This window comes from Mirounga leonina, unplaced genomic scaffold (assembly GCF_011800145.1).
Source record: "Mirounga leonina isolate KUSES-001 unplaced genomic scaffold, KU_Mleo_1.0 Mir_128, whole genome shotgun sequence".
Lineage (NCBI taxonomy): Eukaryota > Metazoa > Chordata > Mammalia > Carnivora > Phocidae > Mirounga > Mirounga leonina.
In genome coordinates, this window is record NW_023270320.1 from 26853788 (window position 1) to 26873667 (window position 19880).

Below are 19880 nucleotides of genomic sequence, written 5' to 3' on the forward strand. Positions count from 1 at the left end.
TTGCTGGTTATCAGTATGTTCAGATTTTTTATTTCTTCCTGTTTCGGTTTTGATAGTTTATATGTTTCTAGGAATTTGTCAATTGCTTCTAGGTCCCATTTGTTGGCATATAGTTTTTCATAATATTCTTTTTAAAAATATTTTACTTTTAGGGGCGCCTGGGTGGCTCAGTCATTAGGCATCTGCCTTCGGCTCGGGTCGTGATCCCAGGGTCCTGGGTCGAGCCTTGCATCAGGCTCCCTGCTCAGCGGGAAGCCTGCTTCTCTCTCTCCCACTCCCCCTGCTTGTGTTCCCTCTCTCGCTGTGTCTCTCTCTGTCGAATGAATAAATAAAATCTTTAAAAAATAATAAAATATTTTACTTTTAAGTAATCTCTACACCCAACATGGGGCTCAAATGCACAACCCTAAGATCGAGAGTTGCACACTCCACTGACTGAGCTAGCCAGGCAACCGCATAATATTCTCTTATGATTGTATTTCTGTGGTGTTGGTTGTTATTTCTCCTCTCTCATTTGAAATTTTATTTGATTCCTCTTTTTTCCTTGATAAATCTGGCTAGAGGTTTATCAATTTTAGTGATTTTTTTCAAAGAACCAGGTCCTGGTTTCATTGATCTGTTCTATTGTTTGTTTGTTTTTTAGTTTGTATATCATTTATATCTGCTCTAATCTTTATTATTTCCTTCCTTTTGCTGGTTTTAGGTTTTGTTTGTTGTTCTTTTTCTAACTCCTTTAGGTGTAAGTTTAGGTTGTTTAAGATATTTCTTACTTCTTGAGGAAGGCCTGTATTGTTATATACTTCTCTCTCAGGACCGACTTTGCTACATCCCAGAGGTTTTGGACCATTGTGTTTTCATTTTAATTTGTTTCCATGTACTTATTTCTTATTTCTTTTTTTTTTCACGAGGCAAAAACGTTTATTCACTTTTGTGTTGCACAAGTGTAAGAACCACATAATCTGGATTGACTTTAGGTAACAATCATTTAAAAGATAGAAAGCCTCGGGACGCCCAGGTGGCTCAGATGGTTAAGCATCTGCCTTCGGCTCAGGTCATGATCCCAGGGTCCTGGGATCAAGCCCCACATCGGGCTCTGTGCTCAGCAGGGAGCCTGCTTCTCCCTCTGCCTGCCTATCTGCCTACTTGTGATCTCTCTCTCTCTCTCTCTGTCAAATAAATAAATAAAATCTTTAAAAAAAAAAGATAGAAAGCCTCATTACAGAAATTTTTAAATCGACTATTTGACAACTTATACAATAAATGAAGAAAACTGATGATAGAACAGGCCAGTGATCAGCCAACACAATACAACAGGTTAACAAATGCAGCCAAAGGGTCAGTGCGTATCATCTACCACCTTCCATGTAACATCTTGGCTGGGTTTTTTTTTGGGGTGGGGGGAGGCAGGGAGAAGGCGGGGGAACACAAAGGCAGGTTGATTCAAACTAGCCCTATTAAGTATATTTTTATACTTCATTCTAAAATTATGATGTGAATAGAGCATGTATTTATACAGCTCATGCAACTAGAATTTTCTCCTGAAGGTCAGGAATCCAACAAGGTGATGCTCAGATTGGGGCAGATGCTGGAAGTAACTGCACTGAACTCTATCTGCTTCAATCATGAACCGCACTAACTGGGCAATTATTTCAAAATATGAACCACAGATATAAAAGGACCTACACAGAAAAAAAATTATTTTTTCTAATTTAAAAAACATGTCGTAAATATAAATGGATTCGGTCAACAGTATCGACTTAAAAATTCAACCAAATTGGAATACATGCTCAACTTCTCAGGGAGCCTACTTCAGTCCTGGTGGTGCCACTTACCTGGAGCAAGATCCTCAGTGGGGCATTTCATGCAAGGATGATTGGAAAATTAATTTACAATATCATCTCAGATCCTATAGCTAAGGGTCTAAGGATCTTCAGTAAGAGCTTGAAACTGGGGAAAACACGATTTGAGAAATAAGAGGATGCTGCCCCTTGCACGCCCCCAGGTGACCATCAGTCAGCCTGCATCACACTCAAGGTCCAGTGATTTAAGTTAGAAGCTCCTTTCCCCTCGCTTTCATTCCATGACACTTGACGACGTGGCCTGCAAAATACAAACCACAGCCTGTCCTCTTTGTGGCACCAACTGGCTAATACTTTAAAGTTGATTAAAGATGGGCGCCTGGGTGGCTCAGATGGTTGGGCGTCTGCCTTCGGCTCAGGTCGTGATCTCAGGGTCCTGGGATCGAGTCCCGCATCGGGCTCCCTGCTCCTTGGGAGCCTGCTTCTCGCTCTGCCTCTCTCTCTCTGTCTCTCATGAATAAATAAATAAATAAATCTTTAAAAAAAAAAGTTGATTAAAGAGCACATCCATTCATTCTAGAAAATAAAGAATAGAAATAATGTGCTTCATCTGCACAGGTTTGATGGACTTTGGTCACCTAGTAAATTCCAGACTGGCTCCCATTAGTGGTCAGTAGAAGGCTTTGCATTTGGGCTAGAAACCAAATTAGGTTAAATCAGGCCTTTGTTGTGACAGTACGTTTGTTTATTTGAACTATGTTTATTTGTGGATAAAGTGCCAGTTTTAGGGCGCCTGGGTGGCTCAGATGGTTAAGCGTCTGCCTTCGGCTCAGGTCATGATCCCAGAGTCCTGGGATCGAGCCCCGCATCGGGCTCCCTGCTCCGCGGGAAGTCTGCTTCTCCCTCTGCCTCTCTCTCTCTTTCTCTGTCTGTCATGAATAAATAAATAAAATCTTTAAAAAAATAAAAAAATAAAAAAAATAAAGTGCCAGTTTTATATACAAATCAGTAAGTAAACTTTAAAATCCACTTTGAAGCAAGCAAACTTTAAAATCCGAAGGCCTTGGAGTAACTGACTGATTAATCTTGCTGGATCAGACTCAGCCTAGGGTCCCCACACTTTGAGCCTTGACTGCCACTAAGAGCCACGGTGAACTCTTGGACAGCCATCCTCCCTGCAAAAGCCAAACACGGCCAAGATCTTTCCTAAGAATCCGAGTAGCTTTTGTCTCTGCTTCTTTCTAGGTGAGACAACTAGCATCACTAATCAACAGGCTTGCTTATGAGGTGCTACACAGTTTTAACAATATTATTAATGAACAGTATGGATATTTCATAGTGTATCTGGTTTGATACACTTCAAGTAGCTGATTTTTTTTTTATGAGAAGGAGGGGAAAAATCAGCAAAATAAGAGCACATCTTCATTCACTTATAAGTCAGTATCCACGGTAAAAGAATTCTTTGTTGGACTTGACATCACTCCTATCCTCTGATACTTGCCTCCTCTCTTCTCAAAGAAGTTAGTCTTCCCTTCCAGTGGAATATTCTCCATAAGGTCAAATGGATTTTCTACTCTGGAAACCTTGCTAAAACCTAGTTCCTACCTAAGTCAGTCTGCCATGAATTCAATATACTGCTTTATTAACATGCAGTTCATCCCAATGAGCTTCATGGGCAAGGCCTCTGGGAGGAACTCCTGGTCTATCCTAACGGCATTGATAGTTATTTCCTTCACTCTCTGCTCTGAAGGTTTATGGGCCAGGTGTTTGAACATCAGGCAGGCAAAGTTATGGTGTAAACCCTCATCTCTGCTAATAAGCTCATTGGAAAACCATGAGGCCAGGCATCAGGCTGCATTTGAGCCAGAATATCGACGCAGAAGAACCAAAAAAGGAGATTCCTTCCGTGGCAGCAAAGTCCACATCCCATTCCCCGTAGGTAGCCTCTTTGTCCCCAATCCAACGCAAGGCCCAATCTGCCTTCTTCCTTCCACAAGGCATTGTCTCAATGGTGTTGAAGAGAAATTCTGTCTCTTTGGAATCTTTAATATAAGTGTCAGTGAGGAGACTACACATCTCAGAATGGATGTTTTCCATGGCAATTTGGAAGCCATAGAAACAGCAGGCTTCTGTCATCTGAACTTCTTGGCCACACCGCTCCACCAAGTTTTCATTTACTATGCCAACACTCACCGCAAAGAAAACCAGAATGTGAACGTGGGGTATAAAATCTCTCTCCTCAGGCGTCAGCGATTCCCAGTGTTGAATGTCCTTGGAAAGATTCACCTCTTCAGCTGTCCAAAAGGAAGCCTCAGCTTTCTTACACATCTGCCAAAGATCATGGTACTTCATAGGGAAGATGACAAAGCGAAGAGGGTTTTCTGTCAGTAGGGGCTCGTCCTCCACGCTAGGGGCAAGTATCTTAGTTTTTGGCTCTGGGGCCTCCCAGAAGATCGTCCTGGTGGTCTTGCTGACCAGCACGCCAGACCACTGAGGGCAGGGGGCGGGAGGGTGTTCTTGTCCTCCAGGCTGAGACCCTTGAGGAGTGGGAACTGGAGCTGCTGCTGCAGCTGGGGGTCCAAGATGGTGGCCAGTGGGAGGCAGAGGGAGAGCATGGCCCAGCAGGGCATGCTTGCAGGTCCTGGGACTATTTATTTTTCCTTTTATATCCTGGTTGACCCATTCACTGTGTAGTAGCATGTTATTTAACCTTCATGTATTTGTGGTTTTTCCAGATTTTTTTTGGTGGCTGACTACTAGTTTCATAGCCTCTGGTCTGAAAAGATGCATGGTATGACTTTGATGTTTCTGAATTTGTTGAGACTTGTTTTGTGGCCCAATATGTGATCTATTCTGGAGAATGTTCCATGTGCACTTCAAAAGAATGTATATTTTGATGTTTTAGGATGCAGTGTTCTGAATATATGTTAAATCATCTGTCCCAGTGTGTCACTCAGCGTCATTGTTTCCTGGCTGATGTTCTATTAAGATGATCTGTCCATTGATATAAGTGGGAAAAAAAAATAAAGTCCCCTATCGATTAGTTCCTTTATGTTTGTTATTGTTTTATGTATTTGGGTGCTCCCATTTTGGGTGCATAAATATTTACAATTGTTATATCTTCTTGTTGCATTATCCCCTTGATTATTATATAGGGTCCTTCTCTGTCTCTTGTTAGTTTTTGTTTTAAAGTCTATTTTGTCCAAAATAAGTATTACTACTCCGGCTTTCTTGACATCCATTGCATGATAGATGTTTCTCCATCCCCCCCCCTTTTTTTCTTTTAGATTTTATTTATTTATTTGTCAGAGAGCAAGCGCAAGCAGGGGGAGCAGCAGACGGAAGGAGAAGCAGGCTCCCTGCTGAGCAAGGAGCCCAATGTAGGACTCGATCTCTGAGATCATGACCTAAGCCAAAGGCAGATGCTTAACCGACTGAGCCACCCAGGCACCCCTCCATCCCCTCACTTTCAATCAACAGTTATCTTTAGGTCTAAAATGAGTCTCTTGTAGGTATCTGCTGCCTACATTCTTGATGGTTTAACTTGTCCTTTGTTTCAATGAGTGACCTTTCAATAATTTTCGTTTTGCCATTTTAGAGTTAACTTCTGTATCTTGAAACAAAAGAATGCTAACCGATATAGGCACTCAAGAAATGGTAAGATGGGACAACTTTTGTGTTAAGCCAGTTGACAAATGACAACAGGAGCCCTTAAGTGGGGACTTGAGTCATCAAAACTGATGAGTTAATTTGAGGGCCCATCTGATAAGTGCATTTTGTACCCTAAACTCAAGGAAAAGTAAGAATCAAATCAATCCACAAAATACAAATATTTTTTACCACTAAATCACTGAGGCAATTACAAAGAATATGCTTCTGGAACAAAAGGCAATTCCAAAAGAGGCGGCCTAAAAATGCTTTGGAAGGTGGTAGACTAATGAAATACAGATATTCTTTCCAAATAAAGATACTTTTTCTTCGAAGCACACAAAATTTGTGTTTTGTAAATTTGCTGTTAAAAAAAAAAAAACAACACAGGGGCACCTGGGTGGCTCATTTGATTAAGCGACTGCCTTCGGCTCAGGTCATGATCCTAGAGTCCCGGGATCGAGTCCTACATCGGGCTCCCTGCTCTGCAGGGAGTCTGCTCCTCCCTCTGGCCCTCCCCCCTCTCATGTGCTCTCTGTCTCTCTCATTCTCTCTGTCTCAAATAAATAAATAAAATCTTTTAAAAAAAAACCACATAACTGATTTTAGAAGTATACATATCTGGAGCAAAACCTGTGCTACCATGTTCCTCATGAACACTTCCCTTTCACCTCTTTAGGATACTTGCAATGAAATATTAGATATTTGAAGTCAGCCAGTGTGATTTTTCAAATGCCTAGGATGTATTTAACCATTATGGCTATAAAGAATGTCCAATCATGTGTTTTAATAATTATATATGCCCTTTGGCTAGTTGTTCAGCTATAAATGTTACGATGTATCTGGGGCACCTGGCTGGAGTCAGTAAAGTTTGCGACTCTTGACCTCAGAGTTGTGAGTTCGAGGTTCCACGTTAGGTGTAGAGATTACTTGAAAATAAAATCTTAAAAAAAAATTAAGATGGGGAACACCTGGGTAGCTCAATTGGTTAAGCATCTGACTTTTGATTTCCATTCAGGTCATGATCCCAGGATTCATGATCCCAGAATCCTGGGATCAAGCTCCACGTTGGGCTCCCCACTCAGCAGGGAATCCGCTTGTCTCCCTCTTCCTCTGCCCCTCCCCCTGCTCTCTCTCTCTCTCTCTCTCACTGCCTCTCTCTCTAAAATAAATAAGTAAATCTTTTTAAAAAATAAGATGTATCTTGCTCAACAATGAGAAGTTGACATTTGACATTAGTGAGATCAGTCAGGCAGTAAGTAAAGGAAGTTAAGGCAAGGAGCACTTAGTTTATAGCTCTTACCACACCCTCCAGCCTCATTATGACAAAGATGCAATTCTACTAGCCCCCAAAGAAGTCTTGAAAAACTCAACAATTTGTTTGCTATTGTAGCTATTACTGTACTTCTATTATTTGACCCTTAAGAGAAAGTTCTTATTTAAGGATACTTGGAGGAGAAAGAGGCTCCCTTAGTAGACTGTAAGGATTAAATGGCAGAGAAACTACTTGTGATCAGACATCATTTAAAATGGGTATATCCATCTTAATTACATCAATTTATTGAGCTGCACTGTGGAGCTCATTTTTAAGCTATACCACTTTCCATTCTGCATCTTGCTCAGCAGCAAGGCAGTCAACACTTATCATTTATGAAGTTAGAAGGCCAACATTCTTAAGATAAGTGGTGGTGGTGAATTCGAATCTCTATATGGTAGGCAGAATACGGACCCCCAGGTACCATGTCCTAATCCCTGGAACCTGTGAATATGTTACATTACATGGCAAAGGAGAATGAAGGTTGCAAATGGAATTAATAAAGTTGAACAGATGATCAACTCATCAGATGATCTTAAAATAGGGAGATTATCTATGTGAACCTAATGTAATCACAGTGGTCCCTCTAAGTGGGAAAGGGAGGCAGAAAGAGTGGAAGAGTAGGTGGAGATGTCAGGGGCAGAAAAAAAGATGTGACAGCAGAAGCAGGGTCAAGGTGATGCCATTTGAGGACTCAACCCATCATTTCCAGCTTTGTAGATGGAGAAAGAGGGTAAGGAGCAAGGAATATAAGCAGCCCATGGAAGCTGGAAAAGGCAAACAGACAGATTCTTCCTCAAGGTCCCCAGAAGGGAACACAGAACTGCCAACAACTTGATTTGAGCCCCTGGAGAACTGCATTAGACTTCTAACCTACAGATTTGTATTGTTTAAGCCACCATAATTGTGGTAACTTTTTATAGCAGCAGTAGAAAATCAGTATGTTGTTAATATTTTAGTTTGTCAGTTGTAGGTCAAGACTCAGTGGGAAAGCTTTGCTTTGATATATGATGGCATAGATTCCCTTAAAATAAGGGATAGAATTTTAAATTCTAAAAAGCCACTGAAGTCTACACAAGTTCATAGGTCCAGTGGATGGGAACAGAGTTGATTGAGCTGATCTTGTATTATTTTCTATATACCAGTCTTTCCCCTCCTGCTTTAAACTAACAGAGATCAAAAGGGGTCAGCGGGGCGCCTGGGTGGCTCAGTCGTTAAGCGTCTGCCTTCGGCTCAGGTCATGATCCCGGGGTCCTGGGATCAGCCCCGCATCGGGCTCCCTGTTCCTCGAGAAGCCTGCTTCTCCCTCTCCCACTCCCCCTGCTTGTGTTCCCTCTCTCGCTGTGTTTCTGTCAAATAAATAAATTAATTAAAAAAAAAAAAAAAAAGAGGAGGTCAGCAATTTTCTCTTTCACTATTCTCCCTGAACCAACATCACACTGAAATTTATGGGATGTCCAACTTCTGAAGTACGTACTATCTTCCGTGGTTTTAGAAAGTAAAACTCTTAAAACTTTCCATTTATGTTAGCTCACCTCAGCAAAGCTAATGACCAAGAGAGAATTAATGGAGCAAAGAAACAGACCAAACGGAAACTGAGAGAGGGATGGGGGGTTACATCGAATGTGCAGAAGCAAACCTGATAATTAAGGCACATTGTCTATAGGAGAGAACACAGAGCAGACTCTCAGGGTTATTCCATACCTGAGCTGACATAATTCTTCATCTGCCTAATTCCTGAATTGCCCCCAAGCTTTGTGAATAGAGAAAAAAAAAAAATCCTTAACATAACCCAAGTAGCCTTGCTTCACCTGATATGATTTGATTTTAGGCTATTGTCTTAAAATAATTCTTCCTAGAGAAGAATGTGTTGGGCAAAGTAACTCATGACCAAGTATGTATAAATAGTGCCCCCAGCATGGTCAAGTACTTTAACATATGCTACTCCCAAGAACAGTTTGTTAGAATTTATATGTTACCCGTGCTTCATAGAACCACTAGTATTTCAAATTATTTTTTAAAGTAATATTTTTTTATTAAAGATTTTTTTTTTTTAATTTGAAAGAGAAAGAGAACAGGAGCAGGTGGGGGGAGCAGAGGGAGAGGGAGAAGCAGACTCACCGCTGAGCAGGGACTCCTGAGGTAGGGCTCCATCCCAAGGAGCCCCAGATCATGACCTGAGCCAAAGGCAGACACTTAACTAACTGAGCCACCCAAGCACCCCTTAAAGTAAGATTTTAAAAATAAGTTTATTTATATAGCAATTTCATGGATTCCAAAAAGGGTCACCTTGTCCCACAACTCCAAGGGATATCATTCATTGTATTAAATGACATCCATTGTATTCCATTGAATGATGCCCCTGGTGTTGTAAAACTAAGTGGCTCTGGATTTAAGGTCCTGATGCCTTCAGTATTTCTTAATCAAGCCCTCTTCGGATCTCTTGGACCCTTCTAAGTAGTGATGCATTCTTGGATTACAGATGGGATAAACAAGGCAGGCTCACTAAATGAAAACTGTTACTCCCACCTCTACATTACTGCCAGTCGATGTTCATGCTATAGGCTAGAGATCAGGACCCACAAGTCTCAGAAGCCTGCTTCCTTCTTTACCCTTCTCCTCCTCAAAATCTACCAAGGCTGGAATGAGTGGCTTTTTACTTCCTTGCTATCCCTGGTATGGACTGCCCTAAAGTCATATTATCCTCTCCTTCCCTGTAGGAGGAATTCTGCTATAACAGCAGAATGACTGCTAGAGAATGTGAATTACGGGGGGAAAGGAACAAATATTTTCAAAATAGTATCTTTATCTTGCCTATAGCATATTTATCTTGATTGCATTGAATATTTTGAAATGAAAAACAAGGACAGAAGGTGCACATACTTTACCCCATTGGTTTCCCAACTGCAGGTTATGGAGAGTATTTGAGAACTCCCTCATTAAATATGGCCCACTATCAGTGCACACAGGTAAGATCAACTAGAAATGCTTCCATGGACATCTATCAATTTTTATTTCATGAGAACCGGTTTTTTTTTTAGTGTACAGAAAAACCTTAATAATATACAAATGGTGAAGAGTAATGAGACAGGATTCATAAGGTAATTTGTTTCAACCACTGATTGCATCATTGATTATACCATTGCTTCTGTGAATTGTCCCTTTGAGTTCTACAAATAGAATGTCTAGAAAATATTTTCCAATGACTATTTCAGATACATACTTGAGCAGTTTCCTTTAAAGTTTACTTCTTTAGAAGCTTCCTAATTTAAATAGTCAGATAAAATTTCTCAAGTTTTCCTCAAAGTCTGATTACACTTATTATTTTCTGGAACACAGGAAACAAAGATCATAGGACAGCTTGTCTCACTGGTGTTCACATTCACTGCCCCAAATTAGAACCAAGTCATTGCTTAGTCTTCTGTGAGAAACTGGCTTGAGTCCCTGAAGCATACACTAGTTCTGTGATTTGAGGGAAACAATTCAAAATGGTCATCAGTTTTTCGTTTGTAACACAGGATCAACAATACCAACCTACCTCATGGGGTTCAGGGAGGCTTAAATAAGACCGAGGTAGGGGCACCTGGCTGGCTCAGTCAGTAGAGCATGTGACTCTTGATCTTGGGGTTGTGAGTTCAAGCCCCACGTTGGGCATAGAGCTTATTTAAAAAAAAAAAAACACACACAAAAACCATAGGCAAACCAACAACATTGTAGGCACCAAATAAATGGTAGCTACTCCATGGGAGTGCTTGCGGTGCTGATACAGTTTTATTTTGTGAGCTAGGTTATGTTATATGGACATTCAATTAATCATTATTGGACTTTATGGATCTCCACAATTATACTTCACAATAAAAAAGAAAGAAATGGGAGCTATTTTTAGTGTTACGCTTTACCAGAGTCCCTACTAATTACAAAGTCTACATGGTAGATTGCATAAAAGCAGAGTAGTTCCACTTTATAGTAAACTGGTGACTTTCTAATACCTGTTGCAGGAGGAAGCGATCTACACTGGGCCTCATGGTTGTTAAACCCCTTCTGCTCCTGGTCCGTAGAGATGCTGCAAGAATTGAGGAAGGTAGAAGGAATTCATTGGTGGCCACCCTCCTTGAACTAAAGTAGTTCTGCTCCTATCTGTTTTATACACACAGGGCTCCCATTTTTCTGAGGATATATGGTGAAAGGAAAGTTTGAAAACCACAGATTACATATTCAAAACTAGGGTTTGATCATTTCAGTGTCCAAGCCCTGGTAAACTGATTTACATGACAACAGTCATAAGGGAAACACTAGACAATTCTTATCATTTTGGCATGTCTGTACATTCCTTTTCAAGTGATATATATTCCGCTTCTATAGAATAGTTTTATAGTTCAATGTATTTACTGTTTATGTTGCGATAATTTGGTTGCTTCCTAACGACTGCTAAGGTAGATTCAGATTCTACTCATGAAAATTCCAAAATCACAAAACGTATTTGATTGCTTCCTGTTAAAGTACTGGCATATGAAATCCTACTTTCCAAATAAATATCCTGTATGTAACCATTCCTTTTTGGTATTACATTTTTTCCCCTTTCCAAGTTAGTCCATTTAGTTTGGGACTTTTTCTACCAACTACTCATTTTTTTGCTCTATAAACAGCAAAGGGACAGATAAAGAAATCTTGACAAATTAATGTTCATTTGCAGGTAATAATCCTCCTTCAGTCTTTTTTTTTTTTTTTTTTTTTTAGAAACAGAAAAGTAGAGAGAGGTTAAAACTGGGAATACAGAAAGCAAAGTAAAAATGAATGGTTCTAGCTGGGTAACAACCAAGGTGCATTTAAGAAAGCCAGGGAAATGTGAAATTTGTACCAATATCTTTCTTGTGGAGTAGTGGGAAAATTAATGGGCTTGACAACCCCTGCACTTCTCTTTTTTTGTTTAAATGGTAAAAAGCTACAAAGAGCATTTCTATTCACTAACTACATTAAATATATTTTTTTAAAGTCACGGCTGAAATGGATACCCAGAGATGTGCCGGTGAAGTGAGTCAATGTAAGACTTGAGCACAATTTTTTAGGAAAAAGCCTACAAATTGCCCTTAAACTACAACACAATTGTAGGACTGACCTGGTTCCCAGTTGATGCTGACTTTGGTTACCTTCTCACTGCCATTACTCAGGGATCTAAACAGCAAGGAGAAATGTGTACCAAAAAAAAAGCTGCACTTAGTAGGAAAAACGATGGCCCTTTCATACATAAATTGGAGCAGGCTTTTTATATGTATTTTATACAGACATGTATATATAGACATGTATATACATGTGTATATGTATATAATGCATATAAAAAGCCTTGGGGGGGCGCCTGGATGGGGAATTACACTTATCCTTATGACAATCACCCTAGCCAATGGAAGCAGTGGCAGGCCCCAAAAATTTGGGTTAAAAATTCATGACACCATTCTTCAAAGTCAACTAACTTTACCTTTAAAAAATCCTGACTTTAGCACCATCAAGAAAAATCAGTTTTAGAACATCATCTCACCTCAATATAAGGATGAAATTCAGTATTTCCCATCTTTTTTTTTTTTTTTTAAAGATTTTATTTATTTGAGAGAGAGAGAGAGCACATGAGAGGGGGGAGGGTCAGAGGGAGAAGCAGACTCCCTGCCGAGCAGGGAGCCCGATGCGGGACTCGATCCTGGGACTCCAGGATCATGACCCGAGCCGAAGGCAGTTGCTTAACCAACTGAGCCACCCAGGCGCCCCCAGTATTTCCCATCTTGATAATTTATTCACTCAGTGCAAGTGAGCAAGAGCCTGAGCAGGGGGTAGGGTCAAAGGGAGAGGGAGAAGCAGACTCCAGAAGCAGGCTCCTTGCTCAGGGAGCCCAATGTAGGGCTCAATCCTAGGGCCTTGGGATTATGACCTAAGCCAAATGCAGACACTTAACCCACCGAGCCATCCAGGCACCCCTTTAGGGCTTTCTTTAAAAACAAAGTTCAGGAGTGCCTGGGTGGCTCAGTTGGTTAAGCGTCTGCCTTCAGCTCAGGTCCTATCTTCGGTTCTGGGATCCAGCCCCACATTGGGCTCCCTACTCCTCCGGGAGCCTGCTACTCCCCTCACCTCTCCCCCTGCTTGTGCTCCAATAAATAAAATCTTAAAAAATAATAAAAAAACCAAATTTCAGTTGCACCCATAAGGGCTAATTCCCCAGTTGAGGATATTCCAAGACATGCAAGTGTAAGGAGAAGGATTAAGAAACAGAAGAGTTCCTGGGGCGCCTGGGTGGCTCAATTGTTAAGCGTCTGCCTTCGGCTCCGGTCATGATCCCAGAGTCCTAGGATCGAGCCCCACATGGGGCTCCCTGCTCCCAGGGGAAGCCTGCTTCTCCCTCTCCCACTCCCCCTGCTTGTGTTCCCTCTCTCGCTGTGTCTGTCAAATAAATAAATAAAATCTTAAAAAAAGAAAAGAAACAAGAGTTCCTGATGTGACTCATTCCAAGGAAATGAGGCTTTGGAAAGATGTTCTGTCACTTGATAAAACGTAGAAAACTAGAGTCTGGGGGATTTTTAGAAATGTTAGTATTTAGAGAAATGAGAAAGGTAACACAGTAGGAGCTTATGCTCTGCAATCAGATGTGGGTGTGAACGCACTCTTTGACCAAATTACTTTGTTTCAACTGAAGAATTGGCCAAATGAGAATAGTTACTCATAAAGTTGTGAGGAAATGAGCATACATACATAAGCAATTAATGAACTACAGTATATTGCACTGTACTGGACAGTTTAAGTGTATTATCTCCTTTAATCCTCATTGCTCTTTGAGACAGCCATTAGTCCTATATTACAGATGGAAGTCAATATTCTGTATTACAGATGAAGGTTAAATTCCCAAAGGGAGCCAAGATTCTATCTCAAGAATAACAGATTCCTACCAAAGCTTGTTTTCTTCTGCACTATACTATCCTGAACGATTGTAAAATATGCATTTCTCTCATATCAGGGATTCTTTATTTTTATTGAGTATTTTATAAGCTTTTAGTAAGGCCATAGCAAATAAATGTTTATAAATTAAACAATGTTTTTACACTAAGCAACTTCCTCCATGTCTACCATATCAAAAGGTTACTGTAATTTAAAATATACTAACTTGAAACAAGCCAATTTAGGAAATTAGCAAACCACCTAATTAGATACGTTACAGAAATTTATCCTTTATAGTATTTGGCTCACTTTCCTGGGAATCATTGTCCCACAAAATAACACATTCCAAGACTTAGGATAATTAGAAGTGCTTTCGTAACATTCATGTTACTGCTTCTCACAACATATAAAGGCAACCCATTCACAGAATATGGACTTTGGTATCTAACTGAAACATCCTCAAAACTGAATCATTAAAGATTATCTGGTAAAACGAAAGCTGACCCTTTCAAGTATGTATCCTTGTCTAGTTCTAGAATGTAAAATAGAAGTATCCTCTGCATACTTCAAATTGTGCTCCTTATGTTCAATTTTCCTGTTCCAATACAACTAGCATATAAAAGGTCATTTCTTCATTTTTCTCTATACATCATTGCCACCACTGCTCAATGTGCAGCAGCTAGACAGAAGAAAGGCCATCAAGGTAACATTTTGGGCCGGAGTTTGGAGAAAAATGAAACAGAATATACAATAGAGTAATAGTCGGAATCACGTAACAGACACAGGATTCCATTTCATTACTAACAAATGTAATTCAACTGAACAAGCTCATTTGAGCTGCACGTGGTTCTCCATTGTTCCCAGTATTCGTCTAGATTTGTAAATTAAAAAAACCATCTAGTTCAACTAGTTCTAGATTTGCAAACTCTAACTTCTCTACCCATAAAAAGTTGTCTATCAGCTATGAAAAATCACCTGATTGTAATTTATAACTACCAGTAGTGGGAAGCCCATTTGCAGGAATTGGTTCTTAGAGGGGGGGAAAAAAAAACACGACTTCTTGAAAAGGTAAAATAGCTTAAAGCATTTAATATCTAAACAAATCAATCTATTAATAGTAGTCACAAAATATGCTTAATATAGAAACCCACATTTATGTCTTTAAGAAAAAGTGTAAATTGTATTTTACCTCAAACATAAATTAACCCACTTAAAGAATCTGCAGCGGTCAAAATCATGGTGAATTTTAAACAACTTCAGAATAAAATAACCTTAAGTACTTTATACTGCTTTATATCTAAAAAATGCTTACAACTTCTCATAAAAATAGTCTGAGGCAACTATTTTTTCTTTTATTCTTTAGCAGACATGTTCAACATTATGGGCCACATTTTTAAAACCTTACGCTTCACAGACTTTCAGACATTCAAATACTATGGTCCCCTTTTCTTTGATGTGGAGGTTTATTCAGCTAGGCAAAAAAAAAGGCATGGTAGACAATTTAATACATTTTCACCAAATTGAAAGTAGTACAAAAGTTTTAAGATTCTACAGAACTACACATCGTACCTAATGGATCATTAAAAATAGAAGACAGTATTTTCTTCAGCAAATAAAACAGCATACTGGTATGCTGTTAATGCATACTTTTTAATATGTACTGTCGTTCATAAATTATTTACAACTTCTACTGTGTGAAGAGAACTAGAATGTAAATTTTCTGCAAAACTGGAAAAAAGCAATACAAAATTTGTGAAAGCCTGTGTTTTATATTATACAAAAGTAAGCCAGTTTTTCTCTTCAAATACCAGACATGATATGCAGTGGTATTTTGGACATATTATAATAACTCTTGAGGATGTTTTAATGCTGGCGGTAAGTTTACAGGCCTTGACTCTTCATCAAGGAGTACCAGATCTTCTATTTCACTGCCTCTGTATTTCCTTTTACATATCTTTACCACTACCTTCTTCTTGAGAAATAACTTCAGTGCTTCTCTTGATGCAACAGCTTTTGCATTTTCTTTGCTTTTTCCACAGCCAGTGCCCAAATACACAGACTTGCATCTCAATTCACAAACGATACTTTCTTGAGAGCTTTTATTTTGAGGCAGATCTGCTAGTTCTTTTAGCGGAACAAAAAACACATCCAGCGTTGCCTTCAGAGCTTCAATAGCTGCGTTTAGGAGCTCGCCATGATTCACACTGGGACTAAAGCCACCAACAGCTACCAACTTCCATGCCACCGTCTTATACAGTCTGTTGAAAAAAGGTTGCTTCTGTTTCACGTCTTCATTGGTTAACTTGCAACAAGAAAATCTGACAGAACTCTCACTTGACTGTGAAGTACTTTTAGAAGGCAACTGTGATGCGCTAGTCTGAGAACTACTCTTAGAAGCCAGCTGGGACACACTGGCTAAGGAAGTGCTTTTGGAAACTAGAGATCCACTGGTTTGGGAGCTGCTCTTGGAAGCTAACAGTGACGCAGCTACCTGCGAAGTGCTTTTGGAAGTCAGCATCGATGTACCTGTTGATGTGCTGCTCTTGGGAGTTAGTAAGGATGTGCCTGATGAGGAGCTATTTTTAGAAACAGATGGTGAAACACTTGCCTCTGAACTAGTTTTGGAAGTTAACCCACCTGACGCTGTCTCTGAACCAGGTTTAGAAGACAACAGTGGCAACTCTCCTTCTGAGCTTCCAGAGGAGCCCAACAAAGGCACCTCAATCTCTGCGATGCTTTGAGAAGCTGAGACTGAAGAGCCTTCCAGAGCACTCTTTTTAGGTGATCCACTTTGTTGTCTGGAATCAGCAGATTGGGTCACATGACTATTCACACTGGATTTCAACAACGAAGAAACAATCGATGCTGAACCGTGCTTCTCTGGAGCTTCTGATTCAGAAGCTTTTCCAGACCCTGCCGCTGTTACCTGAGAGGAAATGCTGCTGCTTTGGCTGGAGAGAGACCGATCTCCATCACCTGTAGAGCTATTCTGACTCGAGGCGCCAGAGCTTCGAGTGGAGTTCCCACTACTCTCTGATTTCGTAGATGGCCCTGTACATGCTGAGCTGTTTTCCTGCTGAGCTGATGCACGTTCTGTTTTGGCAGAAATTTTTGCATGATCTTGCTCAGCTGCAGAATTGTTTTTTCCTTCGATGATTCGTTTTTTTGCTGGCTCTTCTACCCCTTCTAAAAAGAAGGAAAACAGACACGTGACTAAGTCTAGCTCATACAAAGCAGCTGAAAATTTACAAGACAGATACTTGTTAAAATAAAGACACAAGGCAAAAATATTTCAGGGCTAGTAATTTCTTTAAAAAGTGCGGAATAACTTCATTAATTTCTTAAAACAGTGTTGAATGACATCATTTAATTTCTAATATTAAAAAGATCAACGGCATAAACAACATTTGACACTTGAAAATCTAAAGCAGTCAAAGGAAACTATCAAAATCAGGGCCTAAAACACACAGACACATAATTTAGGTTTAATATTCCAACTTGATTAATAACATTGTAAAAATCCTAGCTTGTTAAAAAAATTAGTAATCAACAGTAATTCCTAATGATATCAAACTTATGTTCTAAACTCCTATGTATGTTCACATCTATGATCTGCTAACCATTGCTACTCGATATCCCTCTTTTCTTCACCTTGGCAACCAGTTCGTCTCTTGTTGTATGGATTGGAGCATCTGTCACTTTGATGCCTTCAGCCATACTAAGTATTTTATCCATAACTTTTTGTGGGTACCTGAAAAAGAAAGAGACGCTTTTAAAAAGTGCCTTCTCTGAGCTCCTAGTTCGGGTGTGCAAAAACAGGCCACAGGAACTGCATTTCCTGGTCGTAATCAAGAAAGTCTGCCAACCGCCAGGAACTTTCTGTTTCCTGGAACCCCAGAAACAAATGCGCCAGGGCCTGGGAGGCGGGGTCCCTCCTCACCAATCCTTAAATTCGGCGTCCACCACGAGCGCGTTGTCAACCAACAACCCCACCAGCCGCCCCCGCCCCCCCGGGGCGGGCTGTGAATCTCGTCGGCTTTTGGCAGAGACCCCCTGCTCACCCTTAGAGGGCAGCCAGTCCCGCAGATTCCCGCGCTTCACAACTTCCCCCTCCCGCGGAGGCTCCGGGCCCCCGTCCGGGGGCGGAAGACAAAACGGGGAGAGCTGCTCAGGGACGCTTCCTCACTCACCGGCACCCGAGGAAGACGTGGTTCGCCCAGGCCATGGAGAAGGAGATGAGCTGCTGCAGCTGCCGACTGCGGCTCCCGCTCTCGGCGTCGGCAGCTTCCTCCGCGTTAGCCGCGGCATCGCCTCCAGTCGGGGCCAGGTCGCCGGCGTTGCGGAGCAGAAACTCTCGGCGGTGGCGCCAGTGTTTGTCAGTCTCGCCGTCGCAGCGCAGCGCCTCCACCCAGGCGGCCACCCGCGGGTTCTGGCTCAGGTACTCCGACACCTCCTGCGCCATGTTGGGCCTGCAAGTCGCGGAGGCCGCGAGCAGACGCTGCACCGGGAAAGAGGCGGGGTGCGCGGGGGCGAGCGGCCCTGTCACTGCGGCCTGCACCGGCGGCCCTCCACAGAACGCCCCTCGGGAGGCCCAAACGCCAAACAACAGCGCCCGGAGCAGCTGAACCGCCCACTTCCGCCCGCCGCCGGCTCCTTCCCTTTTATAACCTCGCCGCCGCCGAGCGCCCGCGCGTCCTTCCGGCGCGAGCCGGCTCTCCCAGGACGCTTTGCGGCGCCCGAGCGGCCGCGGCGCAGCGGCCCGGCCCGGCGGCGGAGGGGCGCCCGCAGGGCGGAGGGGGAGGCGGGGGGCGGTCGCTCGCGCCTCCCGCCCGGGAGGGCGGGCCGCAAGGGGGTTCGCCCGGGGCGCCCCGGTCTCCGGCGCCAGCCTCGGCGTTCCGGCTCGGCTTTGTGACGCCGCGCGCGCTCCCGCCGCCCCCCTCCCTCCTCCCTCCCTCCGCCGGCCCGCCGCGGCGCGGGGCGTGGAGGCCCGGAAGGCCGGGGCGGCGGAGGGCAGCCGGGCCGGGGCGGGCCGAGGGCTCGCGTGCCGCCGCGTCCTCGCGGACCCCCAAGGCGCGGGTCGAATGCGAGGTGTGCGCGCTTTGGCCCGCAGAGACGCTTGCTTTGAGCGGGGCCCAAGTAAACAAAAGCTCGCCTCCATCTTTTGATCCTGTCAGAAAACAGCTTCCGGCGCTGTTTTGAATGTAGACGAGCGGAGCCTTCAGAGGCCGTCCCACACGCGGGGCGTTTAGGAATGTTAGAGAGTTAACATGTTAAATCGTAATAATGATCGTGAGGTCAGACGATTGGTCCAGTTCGCTGTGGCCCGTGGAGTCGTCTTTGAAACTCGCCCTTGCGCCGCAGGGTTGGGTTTGGTTCCCCGCGCGCAACCCTGGCGATGCCGGCTTCCTCTCGCCTGGGGTTTTGGTCAAAAACAACTGCGCCGAGGACGATCGTAGTGTTCCCTTAGAGTAACAAACAGTAACCCCCACCTGGGCAAATAGCCAGGAGGCAGCATGGGAAAGTGCCCCAAACCTTAACCCCTTAGAGCTTTTTTTTCCGTTGCCTTTTTTTTTTTTTTTAAAGATTTTATTTATTTATTTGACAGAGAGAGACACAGCGAGAGAGGGAACACAAGCAGGGGGAGTGGGAGAGGGAGAAGCAGGCTCCCCGCCGAGCAGGGAGCCTGATGCGGGACTCGATCCCAGGACACTGGGATCATGACCTGAGCCGAAGGCAGACGCTTAACGACTGAGCCACCCAGGTGCCCCTACATTTTTCTTTCTTTTTTTTTTTTTTAAGATTTTATTTATTTATTTGACAGAGACACAGCGAGAGAGGGAACACAAGCAGGGGGAGTGGGAGAGCGAGAAGCAGGCTTCCTGCCGAGCAGGGAGCCCGACGCGGGGCTCGATCCCAGGACCCCGGGATCACGACCTGAGCCGAAGGCAGTCGCTTAACCAACTGAGCCACCCAGGTGCCCGCCTTTTTTTTTTTTTTTTCCTACTTTACATTGTCCACACTTAGGACGGCCGGCTTATCGTTATGCTTCCAATTTCAGGTATATGTGTTTTCAAGATCAATACCTTTTAGTAAGTTAAAATAAGTGCCGTGCAATAATGATAAATTACGAAGTAAAAAAGAAATTTTCCTTCCATTAAATGTTTGCGGACTTTGATTCAAAAATGCTTGAATCAGAATAATCA

At 42.6% G+C, this 19880-nt stretch overlaps 1 protein-coding gene and 1 pseudogene across 2 annotated transcripts; both read right to left on the reverse strand.

The window, feature by feature from the left end:
- Positions 1 to 3229: 3229 nt before the first annotated feature.
- Positions 3230 to 5055, reverse strand: LOC118009812 (annotated as a pseudogene).
- A 9271-nt stretch (positions 5056 to 14326) lies between these two features.
- CDKN2AIP (CDKN2A interacting protein) lies at positions 14327 to 18232 on the reverse strand. 2 transcript variants are annotated; one of them, XM_035004280.1, is made up of 3 exons: positions 17868 to 18232; positions 17298 to 17428; positions 14327 to 16863 (listed from the first exon to the last, which is right to left on the reverse strand). In XM_035004280.1, exons 1-3 carry the CDS (start codon positions 18137 to 18139, stop codon positions 15518 to 15520), a joined length of 1749 nt encoding a protein of 582 aa, XP_034860171.1. In that variant the 5' UTR covers positions 18140 to 18232; the 3' UTR covers positions 14327 to 15517. The 2 variants fall into 2 exon arrangements, with proteins under 2 accessions (XP_034860171.1, XP_034860172.1); XM_035004281.1 differs by having other exon boundaries at positions 16702 to 16863; positions 17329 to 17428.
- Positions 18233 to 19880: the final 1648 nt, after the last annotated feature.

Coding starts and splice junctions, on each gene's coding strand:
- CDKN2AIP (XM_035004280.1), bottom strand. CDS start 18,139: ATGGCGCAGGAGGTGTCGGAGTACCTGAGCCAGAACCCGCGGGTGGCC. Junction 17,429..17,867: donor CACGTCTTCCTCGGGTGCCG/GTGAGTGAGGAA, acceptor TTTCTTTTTCAG/GTACCCACAAAAAGTTATGG. Junction 16,864..17,297: donor AGGGATATCGAGTAGCAATG/GTTAGCAGATCA, acceptor CCTTCTTTTTAG/AAGGGGTAGAAGAGCCAGCA.